Genomic DNA, 15,771 nt, shown 5'->3' on the forward strand with positions numbered 1-15,771 from the left:
GTTAAGGCCCTTTGCTGAATAAGCCTCAGGCTGACGGAAGTGCACATTTACTCCTGTACAGTAGAGGGCGCCGCTCAAACTAACCTTTCTGCTGCTGATATTATTCTGGATTAAAGAACAGTAGTAGACCGGAGAAGTTCAACACTCTAATCTAAAGTAACTTTTGATTATTAGTACGGTTGAAGTAGATCATCGAAGGTCAGCAGCAAAGACATTGGTTAATAAAGTGAGATTAAATACATAAAGTATATTTGTGTAATTAAATATAGTTAAATGCATGTCCACATTTAAGGCTGATTTATACTTCTGCGGCGGAGCCACACACACACACACACACACACACACACACACCTCCTCACTTTATTTCTCTTAACATGAGGACAGGAGAACTGTCAGTCAATAAATGTGAAAAAGAAACTAGCGTTACTCATTTGAAAAAGTAACTTAGATATTTAGTTGTAAATTGAAAAAATAATGCTTTACTAGTTACTTGAAAAAGTGATCTGATTACGTAACTCAAGTTACTTGTAATGAGTTACACACAACACTGCTCTAAAACTCAACAGACACAAACAAATGAAACTGAATATAATCTGGAGTCTGTGTAATAAAGGCAAGCTAAGAAGAGCTGTGCATGTAAACCTCACTCCCCTGATCTCAAGAGGCACGCTAGCGACTGGCGCTGTAGAGACGGATGACTTTAGCGTCCTTGTTCAGATTAGGACCGGTTCCATAACCACCTCAGCTCCACATGTAAGAAGTCTGCCTGATCTTCTCTTTAACGGCGGCCTTGAGCGAGTCACGTCTGCTTCTGAAGGCATGAGGAATTCAAAGACGGTTTCTCTGTATCCTTCCGTCTCTTTAACTGGAGTCAGAGTTGTTGCATGAGTGTTACGCAAGCGTGTTGTGTGAGGAGTGCTGCATTGTGGGATGTGTGGAGGTGTGTGCGTGTGTGCTTCTCTCTCTCGCTGGTGTGTAAAGCAGCAGTCTCCCAGTGCACATCATGTCCCAGACTCCTCAGACTGCAGTGTGTGGTCGTGCTGAGAGATGTTCACAAGCATCGTCTGCGGTCTCCGCTCTGCTTCTCAACCTTCAATCTCACTCTGAATATTAGTGTGTTAATGTGCTGCTTTTGATTTGTGCTTTGCTGTTTGCTGCACAGGAAGTGACGTCATTATTGGTGTAAATAAAGGGCTATATAAATAATAATATACGCCCTCTCATATTGATTTTCAAGGGTATTTTTACTTTTCATGGGGGCTTTTTTCCAGCTATATAAAATTGTGTGAATCCATTAAAAAAAGAAAGAAAAACAGAACAAAACAAAACAATGTATTTGACAATCAGAACAATTATGGCTATTAATTATAAAATCCAATCAACACCAAATACAAAGGTAAATAATGTTGGATTGTCACTGATAGTGATCTCTTATTATATTGACACACACACCACTAACACACACTAGTTTTGCATCATTATTTTCCTGTTTATTACCGTGACTATTGTATAAAGCTGTAGAAATAAAGAGGACTTGACTCGTCAGAAATGAAGTTTTGACGTATTCGCTTGTGATTCTGCTTTCATTCTTCTGTTTAAAGCAGAACTGGAGAGATATAGTGTGATGTGAAGAGCTGGTGTTGTTCTCTGTCTTCAGGACGGTGCATTACGAGGGAGGAGCCGTGTCCATCCACGCCAGATCCCTGTGGAGGCTGGAGACGCTGCGAGTCGCGTGAGTGATCACCTGATCCGTACACCAGTTCATCTTTATTCCTCACTGAGATCAGTCCACAACTCACACACTGAATCTAACGCATCAGTCAATCATACTCATTAGCTTGCATTTTTACTGTCTACCAGTCAAACGTGGAATAATTATGATATTTATACGTTTTATGAAGAGTCTCTTCTGCTCATTTATTTGAGCAAAAATACAGTAAAACAGTGAAATATTATTATAATGTAGATCAGCTGTTCTCTATGTGAATATATAGTAAAGTGTAATTTATTCCTGTGATCAAAGCATCATTACTCCAGTCTTCAGTGTCACATGATCCTCCAGAAATCAGTATAATATGATGATTTCAATGTACACTTTTAATAATGCACGTGACATGAACTAAAAGACACATTCAGATGTCATGGGTCTTCACTGATAAAGTAGAGCACAGACTCCTGCGTGACCCTGAAAGAGCCCATGATGCCGCAGTGATGATGTCATCAGGTCTTCTGGCAGCAGGAGCTGCGCTTGTTCCCATGAAGCCTTTAATTACACACTGCAGGACGGCTGACTAAAAATAATCGGAGGACGCTGAAGTTGGAAGCGTTTTATCAAAAGTGGCATTTTGGGGTTGGGGCCAGATTCTGGAGCAGAAGCCCAACACAGGTTTACTTGTGCTTCTCAACACAAGCGCACGGTTCTCTTCTAGACGTCACTGTACTCATGTTGGTCCAAACCTGTATGAAGCTCTGGAGCCGCTGTGTGTCTCGGAAGAGTACAGTTATCAGCTCCAAAACGCTAAATTAATTCGCCATGAAAGTATCATAACATATATGACTCATGCGCTATATATATATATATATACATACAGTCAAACCTAACTTTATCCAGACCTTCAACATTCCTCACATCATCCGTTTATTCACTATAGTTTATAAAATGGTAATAAATATGAGCAGAACTCAGTTGATATTTGACAGGTTTTGTCCATCCTTCTGTTAGACTGTCTCTCTCACACACACACACACACACACACACACACACACACACACACACACACACACACAGGTTTTGTCCATCCTTCTGTTAGACTGTCTCTCACATGAATTATGTTGAATATCTGTCAGCTGGTAAATGTAACTACACGATTAGATAATACCAGTTTAGCTCAACCAGTGACCAAGCAATGCTTCATTGTGTTCAGTGTGTGTGTAAAAAGAGCATTAGCAGTTACAGACACACACTTCAGCAGAACATGACCAGCTCAAAGTGTCCCGATCATTTCTGCTCCCATATTAGTAATAATGTCACTGGTAGTCCCTGTGTGAAGAATATCTGTGTATAATATCTCACAGTTTACTGTATTCTGCTCTCCTCACTTACAGAATGAACTATAGTGTCCTGCACACACTAGTGATAAACAAATAAAAAATGATATCTGGAGTCTGAATAATGTTTGGTTTGAGTATATATAAATACATGTGTGTGTGTGTGTGTGTGTGTGTGTGTGCAGGTGGAGCGGCAGTCACATCCGCTGGGGTCAGCCGTTCCGCTTGCGTCACGTGACCACTGGGAAATATCTCAGCATGATGGACGATCAAGGGCTCCTGCTGATGGACAAGGAGAAGGCGGACATCAAATCCACGGCTTTCTGCTTCCGTTCCTCAAAAGTGAGACTGACCTTAACCTTCTAATGCCTCATTATCAGATCACTTCATAACTATATCATCCATCTCTAATATGAAGATATTATAAACATTAACATCATGGTTTCCTGTAAAGCTGATTTGAAACGATGTCTGTGTGAAAAGAGAGACATGCGACCTGACATGTGATGTCTTCTGAGTTGAGAGCTATTAAAGTCAGATTGAACTCGTGGTTAAATGGATATTTTTGCTGAACCATTGTCAGGTCAGCATGAGTGTTTACCCATGATCCTCTGCTCCCTGTGCCGCAGGAGAAGCTGGACTTTGGCCTGAGGAAGGAGGTGGATGGGATGGGCGTCCCAGACATTAAATACGGAGACTCGGTTTGCTACATCCAGCACGTGGACGCCGGGCTCTGGCTCACGTACCAGTCTGTGGACGCCAAGTGTGCTCGCATGGGCGGCGTCCAGAGGAAGGTGAGGACGTCTCCGGCACTTCGATAACTCACGAGTCCTGTCAACAGAACACTCCATTCCATTCTGATTCAGAAGCTTGCGATTCGGTTCAGTTCCAATCTTGATATCAGTGAAGTCAGTGCTGAACCTTAAGGCCATGTCTAAAGCACATCTGTTAAAAACTTCCTGGGCATCTTCATCATGGGTGTTTGATCATTACCCTGTCTATGGTTTGTGCATTTACATTTTTTTTATTTTTTAGTGTTTTTAGTGATTGTGAAGCACTTGGGTAACTGCTGTTGCATTAAATGTGTTATATATAAATAAAAGAAATGGGAAAAAATGAAATTGATATAAGGTTCAGAACACGTCAGTTTTCCTCAAGGAAAATAAAATCTTAGTAAACTAAACAGGAACCCAGTCTCTCGCTACATTACTGTAATATTATACAGGCTAAAATGAACAACTGATGTGTATACAAACATTTAAATTGCACATAAGGCCGTTTTTATTATTAAAAGAAAAAGTATGACGTAGTTATATTTTTCTTGTAGCTAACTCTCGAGTTTATGGTCACTGACAGGCTTTTCTGAGGTAAATTACGTGACATTATTGTTCTCAAGCAGTTTTATTGACGTCTTTCCTCGGTAGAAACACTGATTGATGGATTATATGAGACATGATTGATTTCAGGAAGTTGTTCTGTATCTTTCATCTTTCCTTCTGATGTTCATTTGCTGCTGTAACTATTAGTAAAGAGGAAGAGATGATCCGTTCTTCTGTCAAACACACACACACACACACACACACACACACACACACACACACACACACACACACACACACACACACACACACACACACACAGGATTTGAAAGCTGAGACTTTGTTTCATATCAAAGCTTATAGTGATTGTTGGATGGCAGGAGCTATAAATAATGTTTAATAAAGATTTGTTCACGCATCAAATGAAAACAGCACAGACTAAAAGATCAATTCTTAGGATTTAAGAATCCATAGTGACAAATAATTTCAATTCATCGCCTGTTTCATATGAGTGTGTGTGTGTGTGAGTGTGTGAGAGCGTTCAGTGTGACGGCTTCATTCATGCGTGACGTGTGACGCCCTTGAGCTGCTTCTGAGTGAGATTCATTACAGACGCCTCACACTCTCACACCCTCATGATTAGCGCAGACAGATACACACTCTACCACATCCGTGTGTGTGTGTGTGTGGATGATAAATGTAATGCACAGATGTGTGTGTGTTTTAGGCCATCATGCATCATGAGGGTCACATGGATGACGGATTGACGCTCTCGCGATCACAACACGAGGAGTCGCGCACCGCTAGAGTCATACGCAGCACGGTTTTCCTGTTCAACCGCTTCATCAGGTGACACACACACACACACACACACACACACAAGTTTGTTTTGCTATACTTGTGAGGACTCTCCATAGGCGTAATGGTTTTTATACTGTACAAACTGTATATTCTCTCCCCTTACACTGCCCATCACACACACACACACTGCCCCTATCCCTAAACCTGCCCATCACACACACACACACACACACACACACACACTGCCCCTACCCCTAAACCTGCCCATCACACACACACACACACACACACACACACTGCCCCTACCCCTAAACCTGCCCATCACACACAGACACACACACACACTGACCCTATCCCTAAACCTGCCCATCTCACACACACACACACACACACACACACACACACACACACACACTGACCCTATCCCTAAACCTGTCCATCACACACACACACACACACACACTGACCCTATCCCTAAACCTGTCCATCACACACACACACACACACACACACACACACACACAGTGTTTGATCTGTAACGCTCCTCTTCTTCAGGGATTTAGACACTCTGAGTAAGAAGGGACACACACACACGCACACACTGCCCCTATCCCTAAACCTGCCCATCACACACACACACACACACACACACACTGACCCTATCCCTAAACCTGTCCATCACACACACACACACACACACACACAGTGTTTGATCTGTAACGCTCCTCTTCTTCAGGGGTTTAGACACTCTGAGTAAGAAGGGACACAGACACACACACACACACACGCACACACGCACACACTGCCCCTATCCCTAAACCTGTCCATCACACACACACACACACACACACACACACACACACTGACCCTATCCCTAAACCTGTCCATCACACACACACACACACACACGCGCACGCACACACACACACACACACACACACACACACACACACACACACACACACACACACACACACACAGTGTTTGATCTGTAACACTCCTCTTCTTCAGGGGTTTAGACACTCTGAGTAAGAAGGGACACACATCCACCCTGGATCTGCCCATCGAGTCGGTGAGTCTGAGTCTCCAGGATCTGATCGGATACTTTCATCCGCCCGACGAGCACCTGGAGCACGAGGACAAGCAGAACCGGCTCCGGGCGCTCAAGAGCCGGCAGAACCTGTTCCAGGAGGAGGTGCGGAGCCCAGCCGGCCACATCAACACACACACACACACACAGCTTAATCAGAAATCTGTGACGATTCTGTTACCGTGACACTAATACCCATAAAACCACAAAGCAGATCTCCATCCCTAATCTGCTCACACTACATCTACAACATAACAGATATATTGGACCCTTAACATATAACATAATAGGATATGATCTCTGGGCTTCTGTTCTGGAGAAATAAAGTATAAATAATAATAATAATGTTTAAATAGTCTTGTTAACTTCTTTCACTTTATGTAGAATAAAACACAGTTTGATTGAAGAGCAAGTCTCCCGATGTCTCAGAGGGATCTCAGGAGTGTTGAGCTGCACTAGTAAAGTGTGTTTCTGACCAATATCTGAAGATGAACTTATGAACACACACACAGCTGGATTTAACTAGGAACAGAGGAGTATTTCTGCTGTTGTGTCATGAAGAATCATAAAGTAATAGTACTAGTTAACTCAGACAAACCACTAATATGACCTCAAATATTTCTCATACAATCGGTGTATAGCTGTAGATCCTCAATGGACGGTTGCTTACTCAATCTGTGCCTGTTGCTATTCCTCCTGAGGGATTTAGGAGACGGGTTTGAGACGATGTTGGTGTTTCAACTGCAACCTCAACAGTCTCATGATCTGTGACGAAGGAAGCTCATGTGTGTGTGTGTGTGTGTGTCTCTAGGGAATGATCAACCTGGTGCTGGAGTGTATCGATCGCTTGCATGTCTACAGCAGTGCGGCTCATTTTGCAGATGTTGCTGGTAAAGAAGCCGGAGAATCCTGGAAGTCCATCCTGAACTCCCTGTACGAGCTCCTCGGTATGATCCATATTTCATCTGCATACTGCATCAATAGTTTGCAAACCTGCTGACTGTGAGCCCATGAGCTCCGATGCGTCTCGACCGTGTTCTTCTGTATTCACAATAGCGTTCTAGTTCCTCATTATGAGGATTATTCTGCATTTGTAACTCTGTTTGTGTAAAAATGTCTGAACTTCTGATCTAATAATGAGTAAATGGAGAAAGTCAGGTGCATTGTGTTTTTGCAGTGTGCTCTGTTGTGTTCTGACACATAGATCATCTAGATCAGTGGTCAGCCGAGGTCCGCGTAAAGACCGACCCGCCAGCAATCATGTTCTGATCGCGATCAATAGATCCGTCATGACAGACACAGTTACTCACTATCACTTCTCTTTACTGATTTGCCTTCAAAATGAAAGTACGAGAAAGTTTTTGCAGCAATGTTTTATTTTGAGATGAATTGAGAGCTTTTAATTTGAAAAGTTCTGAAAGATAATCATAAGAGTCTGTGGATCGGATCGCTTCGTTGCAGAGAGACACACGGCTTTGCATTCACAACACTAGATAGATGAACACAGTTGTCTTTCTTCTTCTTTGTCTGCTCTATTTACTCTGTCAACTTTCCTCGTCAGACTCTTCGATAGTGCCATTAACTGTTAACATCTCTCTACACACGTAATAGCGAACCTCTAATACGCAAACTATACAAAATGCAGTTCAGTGCATGAGGATGCCAAGGAATAATACGAGTGTAAAAGTAGGCTACGTCAAATAATTATTACAGTAAGTTAGGCTCCACTGTGTAACAAGCAAATTAAAATCATACACATTTATTATTCACAATAATGGAAATAGGACATAAAACATAGTTTGTTAAGAACATGTCTCAAACATGCCGTTAGTAGACGTATTCAAGTCCTCTTTTATTTAGTTATTTTTATCCATCCCGCATCTCCCACATTTATTCCTTTAAAGGCTTTTTAAAGGATCTTGCAGAAAGTCAGTCTGTTTGTCACTGTTCTTAAATTAATTTGATTTAAGACCTAGATTTTTTATGATGACGTTGTTTGAACATGATGAGTGAAAGTGTGTTTATGTATTTACCTGTAAGTGTCTCTGTAACTATTTGTACGTGCGTTGCTGCCACTTGTCAGGACACTCTTGTAAAAGAGATTTTTAATCTCAAGGAGTTTTTATCCTGGTTAAATAAAGGTTTGAATGAATATGTGTGTTTTAGCAAGGCGCTTGCCAGGCTACGTGTCACTACTGCCTTCCTAATTTATCCGGACACCGCCACACAAATGTGGCTTTCTGTTAATAACTGTCCTGCAGGATTAACTCAGAGTAACGGCTCACTACCAGTTACAGAAGACACTGTACCAGTCTGCCACAGGCAACTCTAGTTGCAGTTTCCATCAACTAATATCTCAAATTATGCCTTGACTGTGTTCTGGCAGCTAGTGGCGAAATGTTTTTTTTTTGGCCCGATGCCAAACGTACTTGCCGACCCCTGATCTAGTGGATCACACTATATTCAGTCATGTTCCCTAACGCGTGTGTGTGTGTGTGTGTGTGTGTGTGTGTGTAGCTGCTCTGATCAGAGGGAACAGGAAGAATTGTGCCCAGTTCTCCAGCTCTCTGGATTGGCTGATCAGTCGTCTGGAGAGGTTGGAAGCGTCTTCAGGTATGTAGCGTGTCACGTGTGTATGACGAGTGTTCGCTGCACAGGGATGTTCAGGCAGACACATGTGATGTCACTCTAGGTCATGTGATGAGCTGTGAAGAACCATCATGTGCAGATGAGGACAGACCGGCCGTGAGCTCTCAAACACACTCCACAAGCACTAGTGCCCAGCAGAAGCACACACACGGCTCACCTCACACTGTTAGACGTGTGGAGGTCGTTATATTACATCACAGCAGATGTCATCTTATGATGTGTGTGTGTGTGTGTGTGTGTGTGTGTGTGATGTGATGTGATGATGGTTATGATCTGATGATGCTTGTGATGTGATGATATGATAGTCGTGATGTGTGTGTTGTGATGGTTGTGATATGATATGTTGGTCGTTATGTGTGTGTTTTGATGTGATGTGATGATTGTGGTTTGTGTGTTGTGTTGTGATGTGTTTTGTGATATGATATGATGGTTGTGATGTGTGTGCTGCGATGTGGTTTGATGGTTGTGATGTGTGTGTTGTGATGTGTGTGTTGTGTTGTGATGTTATGATGTGATGGTTGCATGTGTGTCTGCAGGGATTCTGGAGGTTTTGCACTGTGTTCTGGTGGAGAGTCCAGAAGCTCTGAACATCATTAAAGAGGGACACATCAAATCCATCATCTCACTGCTGGACAAACATGGACGCAACCACAAGGTGACTGCAGATACTGTGTGTGTGTGTGTGTGTGCTCATGTGGTGTTGTTGATTCAGTTCATTAGGACTGTTGAAAAGCGATTCACAGATTAATTTCCCAGTGGAACGTGCCTGTGTGGCACTTTATATCGAGTTCAATTACTAGTTTTCATGGTGTATTTAGTTGGTTATGTTCTTTGAGTTATGTATCTGGTCACGTTTAATACTATCACCCTAATTAAGATCCTTATTGATGATATGCCGGTTGTTATGAAAATGAATCATGGCATAATTAATTGTTAAGTATTTGCATCTGTTTGATTTTATTAAAATAAATATTTTCAAAGTGCATTGTCAAATAGCTTTGTGGCGTGTCTAGCTCGTGACGATTAGCCTGTAGCTGCAGTTGTCCATTAGCTTGCTGACGCAGTGTGTTGGTGATGTTCAGGTTCTGGATGTCCTGTGTTCTCTCTGCGTGTGTCACGGCGTGGCGGTTCGCTCCAATCAGCACCTGATCTGTGATAATCTGCTGCCCGGCCGAGACCTGCTGCTCCAGACACGCCTCGTCAACCACGTCAGCAGGTACGAGAGCCACGCATCACTTCCTGTCCAGCACTCTCTCAATCACTCTAACCCTGCGTCTCAATGTCCACACTATCCATCCTAAAGTGTATGTGAGATGAAAATAACTGTCCCAAAGCATCGTATGTTGAAAAGAGTGTGTCAGAAGTCCCGGATGATCTACTATTCCCGGTGGATTTTCGGTCCGTGCTCACTATAAAATCTAATATTACCCACAATCCATTGCGCTTTGGAGGAGGAACTACAAACACGAGTAACAAGTGTAGAAAACTACAAAACATGGCGAATATGCACGACCGACGGTGAGAGGTTTAGATAAAGGTTTGAGTGACTAATTCAAGTTTAACCTGATAGAAAAATATTTATTTCATGCTATTGACTTTTAAATGCATCATTATACATTAATATGAGGAGAGTCTAAAGAGACGCGCGACTGAAGTGAAATGCAATGAAATGTGGAGGATTTTATCTTTGACAAGATGATTGACAGGCCAGAGAGCAACCGGTAAAGACGCGTTTGCATGACGTGATGATAGTGTGTCCTAAAGCTTGTGTACTCTTCTGCTACACACTCAAACGTATGCACTTTTTCTGCACAAAAAAACGAGTACATACTTTTAAGGCGTAGTATAAGTATGTGAATTGAGACGCAGCAAATCACTCGATCTCTGTGTTGCTCATTCAGCATGAGGCCCAATATCTTCCTGGGTGTGAGTGAAGGCTCCGCCCAGTACAGGAAGTGGTATTATGAGCTCATCGTGGACCAGGTGCAGGCGTTCGTGACGGGCGAGCCCACGCACCTGCGGGTGGGCTGGGCCTCGACTCAGGGATACGGGCCGTATCCGGGCGGAGGAGAGGGATGGGGCGGCAACGGCGTCGGGGACGACCTCTACTCGTACGGCTTCGACGGCCTTCACCTGTGGGCAGGTAACAACACCTTTGCAATCAAAACCAGTATATAAACCAGTATTGGATAGCTGAGTAAACGTGTATGTGAGATATTTGCTGATGGTGGTAAAAACATCCCTCATAACAGCACATCGTCAGCGGGTTCAATGAGCCATAGCCAATGATGTCAAATGTACCGTGGTCTGTGATTGGCAGGTTGCGTGGCGCGTTCGGTCAGCTCACCCAATCAGCACCTGCTTCGGGCCGAGGACGTGGTCAGCTGCTGTCTGGACCTCAGCGCTCCCAGCATCTCCTTCAGGATCAACGGCCAGCCGGTCCAGGGCATGTTCGAGAACTTCAACTCTGACGGACTCTTCTTCCCTGTCGTGTCCTTCTCCGCTGGAGTCAAGTGAGTCCCTTTAGCCACACCCCCTCTGCTCATTGGTCAGTCTGACAGACGGCCCTGAACTCTTGTGATTGGCTGAGGCAGTTTTGTTGACGTTAGTGCTCCTCCTCCTCAGAGTGCGCTTCCTGTTGGGCGGTCGTCATGGCGAGTTCAAGTTCCTGCCTCCATCCGGTTACGCTCCGTGTTTCGAGGCAGTTTTACCGCGAGAGAAGCTGAGAGTGGAGAACAGTCAGGAGTATAAACAAGATCACGGGAGAACAAGAGACCTCCTCGGACCCACGGTCACGCTGTCTCAGGCAGCCTTCACCCCAACTCCTGTGGACACCAGTCAGGTACACACACACACACACACACACACACACACACCTCCTCGGACCCACGGTCACGCTGTCTCAGGCACCCTTCACCCCAACACCTGTGGACACCAGTCAGGTACACACACACACACACACACACACACACACACACACACACACACACACACACACCTCCTCGGACCCACGGTCACGCTGTCTCAGGCAGCCTTCACCCCAACACCTGTGGACACCAGTCAGGTACACACACACACACACACACCTCCTCGGACCCACGGTCACGCTGTCTCAGGCAGCCTTCACCCCAACACCTGTGGACACCAGTCAGGTACACACACACACACACACACCTCCTCGGACCCACGGTCACGCTGTCTCAGGCAGCCTTCACCCCAACACCTGTGGACACCAGTCAGGTACACACACACACACACCTCCTCGGACCCACGGTCACGCTGTCTCAGGCAGCCTTCACCCCAACACCTGTGGACACCAGTCAGGTACTCACTCTTACTCTCACTCTTAGCTGTCCATCGTTTCCGATGATGACGCTTGCTTCAGGATTAGGGAGGGGATCAGGGAGGGGATCAACGACGTTGCCGTTGGTACCACTTCTCGTGGGCGTTGAGGCCGATCCTTGAGCCGCACACTCGTCCACAGGTGGAGCAGGGGAAACCAAAGGACAGAGGAGCCCCAGCTGCCCTCTGGTATCTTTGTCTGCGTCTCTCGGCTCTCCGCTGTTGGTCTTTGTCGTGGATTTGTGAAACTACTCGGGCACAGGTAACCTGCCAGGCTGATCTGTCCTGTGCCTGAGCTTCAAGCTGCATGGGATTGATGTTGGAATGCTTTAAAAGTCCCTTGGTGTAGTCCTTATAGCGCTTCTTTTGTCCACCAGCTGCTCGTTTGGCGCCTTGTAGTTGGCCATAGAGGACTTGGCGAGGCAAGCGGTGGTCTGGCATACGGATGGTGTGCCCTATACATCGTAGATGTTTCTTAGCCACAGCGGCTTCCATGCAGATAGAATTGGTCCTCTGTAGGATTTCCGCATGTTGGACTCGGTCCATCCAGGAGAGGCCGAGGATCTTCTGGAGGCAGCGGATGTGGAAGGATTGCAAGAGCCGAATATGTCGGCTGTATGGAGTCCATGTTTCCGCCCCATAAAGCAGAGTGGAGACACACACAGCATTATAAACAGCAACCTTGGTGCTGACCCTCAGATTTCGGTTTTCAAAAACCCTACCACGAAGGCGACCGAATGATGAAGAGGCTTTTTTGATACGGGTGTGTATTTCCATATCAAGGGAGCAGCAAGAGGACAGAGTTGAACCAAGGTAGGTGAACTGATCTACATTTTTGAGTGGAATGCCGCTTATATGAAAGCTGGGGGGTGAGGAGGTTTGAGAGAAGATTTGGGAAATAACTTCAGTTTTTTTAATGTTAACCTGAAGACCAAAGAATTGGTAGAGACTGGTTATTGTGTTGAGGGCGTGCTGCATGGATTCTGGACTATGTGCTAGAATCGCGCAGTCATCAGCATATTGTAGTTCAGCTATGCAGCAGGATTTAGTCTTTGTGTAAGCCTGCAACCTCCGGATGTTAAAGAGGCTTCCATCAAGGCGGTATTCAAGAAGAACACCATCCTTGTGTCCTAAAGCACAATGAAAAAGGTGAGTGACAGCAGAGAGAAGGAGGTTAAAAAGGACTCGAGCCAAGACACAGCCCTGCTTCACCCCAACATTTACATTAAAGAACTCTGACTGAAGTTCTCCTGTGGTGACTCTGGCTTGCATCCCATTGTGCAGCTGCTGTAGAATGGTGAGGAACTTGGGTGGCACCCCAAGTTTGGAAAGTTGTTTCCAGAGCATCTCACGGTTGATAGTGTCAAATGCATTACTGAGGTCAATGAAGGCTATGTAGAGGTCTGTGCGCTGCTCTCTGCTTTTTTCTAGCAACTGCCTTAAGACAAAAATCATGTCGGTGGTGGATCTAGTCTTCCGGAAGCCACATTGCGTTTCCGGGAGTGCAGCTTCTGAGATGTACTTAACTAGCCTATTGAGCATGATTTTTGCCAGAACTTTCCCTGCGATGGAGAGGAGGGAGATTCCACGGCTGTTGCCACACACAGCTCTGTCCCCTTTTTGTTTATAGATGACCACAATATCGGCATCCTTCCAGTCTTGTGGAAGGGTCTCACATTCCCAGATATGACAGATGAGGAGGTGCAGGCGGCGTGTAAGGAGGTACCCTCCATGTTTGAAGACCTCTGCCGGAATGCCATCAGGTCCAGCACTTTTATTGTTTTTAAGATTCGCAATGGCTTGGCGTGTCTCTAGAAACTGAGGAAGATTGTTGAGGTGTGTAACTACTGATAGGTCGGGGATGTTATCCAGGATAGAAATGTCAACAGGGTTATTGAGGTTGAGGAGAGTCTCAAAGTGGTTTGCCCAGCGGGTGAGGATCTCATGGCGATCCTTGAGGAGAGTCGAGCCATCAGCGTTCACACACACACACACACACACACCTCCTCGGACCCACGGTCACGCTGTCTCAGGCAGCCTTCACCCCAACACCTGTGGACCCCAGTCAGGTACACAACACACACACACTCTCACACACACACACACACACACACACACACCTCCTCGGACCCACTGTCACGCTGTCTCAGGCAGCCTTCACCCCAACTCCTGTGGACACCAGTCAGGTACACACACACACACACACACACACACACACACACACACACACACCTCCTCGGACCCACGGTCACGCTGTCTCAGGCAGCCTTCACCCCAACACCTGTGGACACCAGTCAGGTACACACACACACACACACACACACACACACACACCTCCTCGGACCCACGGTCACGCTGTCTCAGGCAGCCTTCACCCCAACACCTGTGGACACCAGTCAGGTACACACACACACACACACACACACACACCTCCTCGGACCCACGGTCACGCTGTCTCAGGCAGCCTTCACCCCAACACCTGTGGACACCAGTCAGGTACACACACACACACACACACACACACACACACACCTCCTCGGACCCACGGTCACGCTGTCTCAGGCAGCCTTCACCCCAACACCTGTGGACACCAGTCAGGTACACACACACACACACACACACACCTCCTCGGACCCACGGTCACGCTGTCTCAGGCAGCCTTCACCCCAACTCCTGTGGACACCAGTCAGGTACACACACACACACACACACACACCTCCTCGGACCCACGGTCACGCTGTCTCAGGCAGCCTTCACCCCAACTCCTGTGGACACCAGTCAGGTACACACACACACACACACACACACACACACCTCCTCGGACCCACTGTCACACTGTCTCAGGGACCCTTCACCCCAACACCTGTGGACACCAGTCAGGTACACAACACACACACACTCTCACACACACACACACACACACACCTCCTCGGACCCACTGTCACGCTGTCTCAGGCAGCCTTCACCCCAACTCCTGTGGACACCAGTCAGGTACACACACACACACACACACACTCGTGTTCTTTGTGCCGTTCATGAACATGTTCGGGCGTGATGATCGTGTGTGTGTGTGTGTGTGTGTGTGTGTGTAGATCGTGCTGCCGCCTCATCTTGAGCGGATCCGAGAGAAGCTGGCAGAGAACATCCATGAGCTGTGGGTGATGAACAAGATCGACCTCGGCTGGACCTACGGGACGGTGCGTCACACACACACACACACACACACTGTTTGTTTCTGCTGTGGACATTTAGATGCTTCTGCCGAATCAGTGATTCACAAACATTTTCATCAGATTAATATATTTTGATAATTTAACAAAACATTCACTTGTTCTCTGATGTCAGTTAAAAGTCACTTGTTGACATGCGCTAAACAAATATAATATTTACTTTGGTTTTTAGGACCTGGTTTATTTGGACTGGTTTTATTTTTAAATTATTTCTTTTAGTTTTACATTTTTGTTGATTAATAATCACTTAATTATTAAGCGTTTTATATATATATAAAATATATATATTTTC

The 15,771-nt window shown here is 45.5% G+C and overlaps 1 protein-coding gene across 1 annotated transcript in view; it reads left to right on the forward strand.

The window, feature by feature from the left end:
* Nucleotides 1–15,771, forward strand: part of ryr2a (ryanodine receptor 2a (cardiac)) — a 117,384-nt gene that overhangs the window by 35,520 nt on the left and 66,093 nt on the right. The window contains exons 10-23 of the mRNA XM_079595834.1: nt 1,658–1,732; nt 3,234–3,390; nt 3,678–3,842; nt 5,095–5,216; nt 6,180–6,363; nt 7,070–7,205; nt 8,776–8,871; nt 9,444–9,562; nt 9,990–10,123; nt 10,809–11,050; nt 11,228–11,420; nt 11,533–11,698; nt 15,190–15,240; nt 15,342–15,446. Of these exons, the coding sequence (XP_079451960.1) occupies nt 1,658–1,732; nt 3,234–3,390; nt 3,678–3,842; nt 5,095–5,216; nt 6,180–6,363; nt 7,070–7,205; nt 8,776–8,871; nt 9,444–9,562; nt 9,990–10,123; nt 10,809–11,050; nt 11,228–11,420; nt 11,533–11,698; nt 15,190–15,240; nt 15,342–15,446 (1,945 nt within the window). The remainder of the gene's footprint in view (nt 1–1,657; nt 1,733–3,233; nt 3,391–3,677; nt 3,843–5,094; nt 5,217–6,179; nt 6,364–7,069; nt 7,206–8,775; nt 8,872–9,443; nt 9,563–9,989; nt 10,124–10,808; nt 11,051–11,227; nt 11,421–11,532; nt 11,699–15,189; nt 15,241–15,341; nt 15,447–15,771) is intronic.

The sequence above is a fragment of the Phoxinus phoxinus genome (genome assembly GCF_949152265.1).
Source record: "Phoxinus phoxinus genome assembly, chromosome: 21".
Classification (NCBI taxonomy): domain Eukaryota; kingdom Metazoa; phylum Chordata; class Actinopteri; order Cypriniformes; family Leuciscidae; genus Phoxinus; species Phoxinus phoxinus.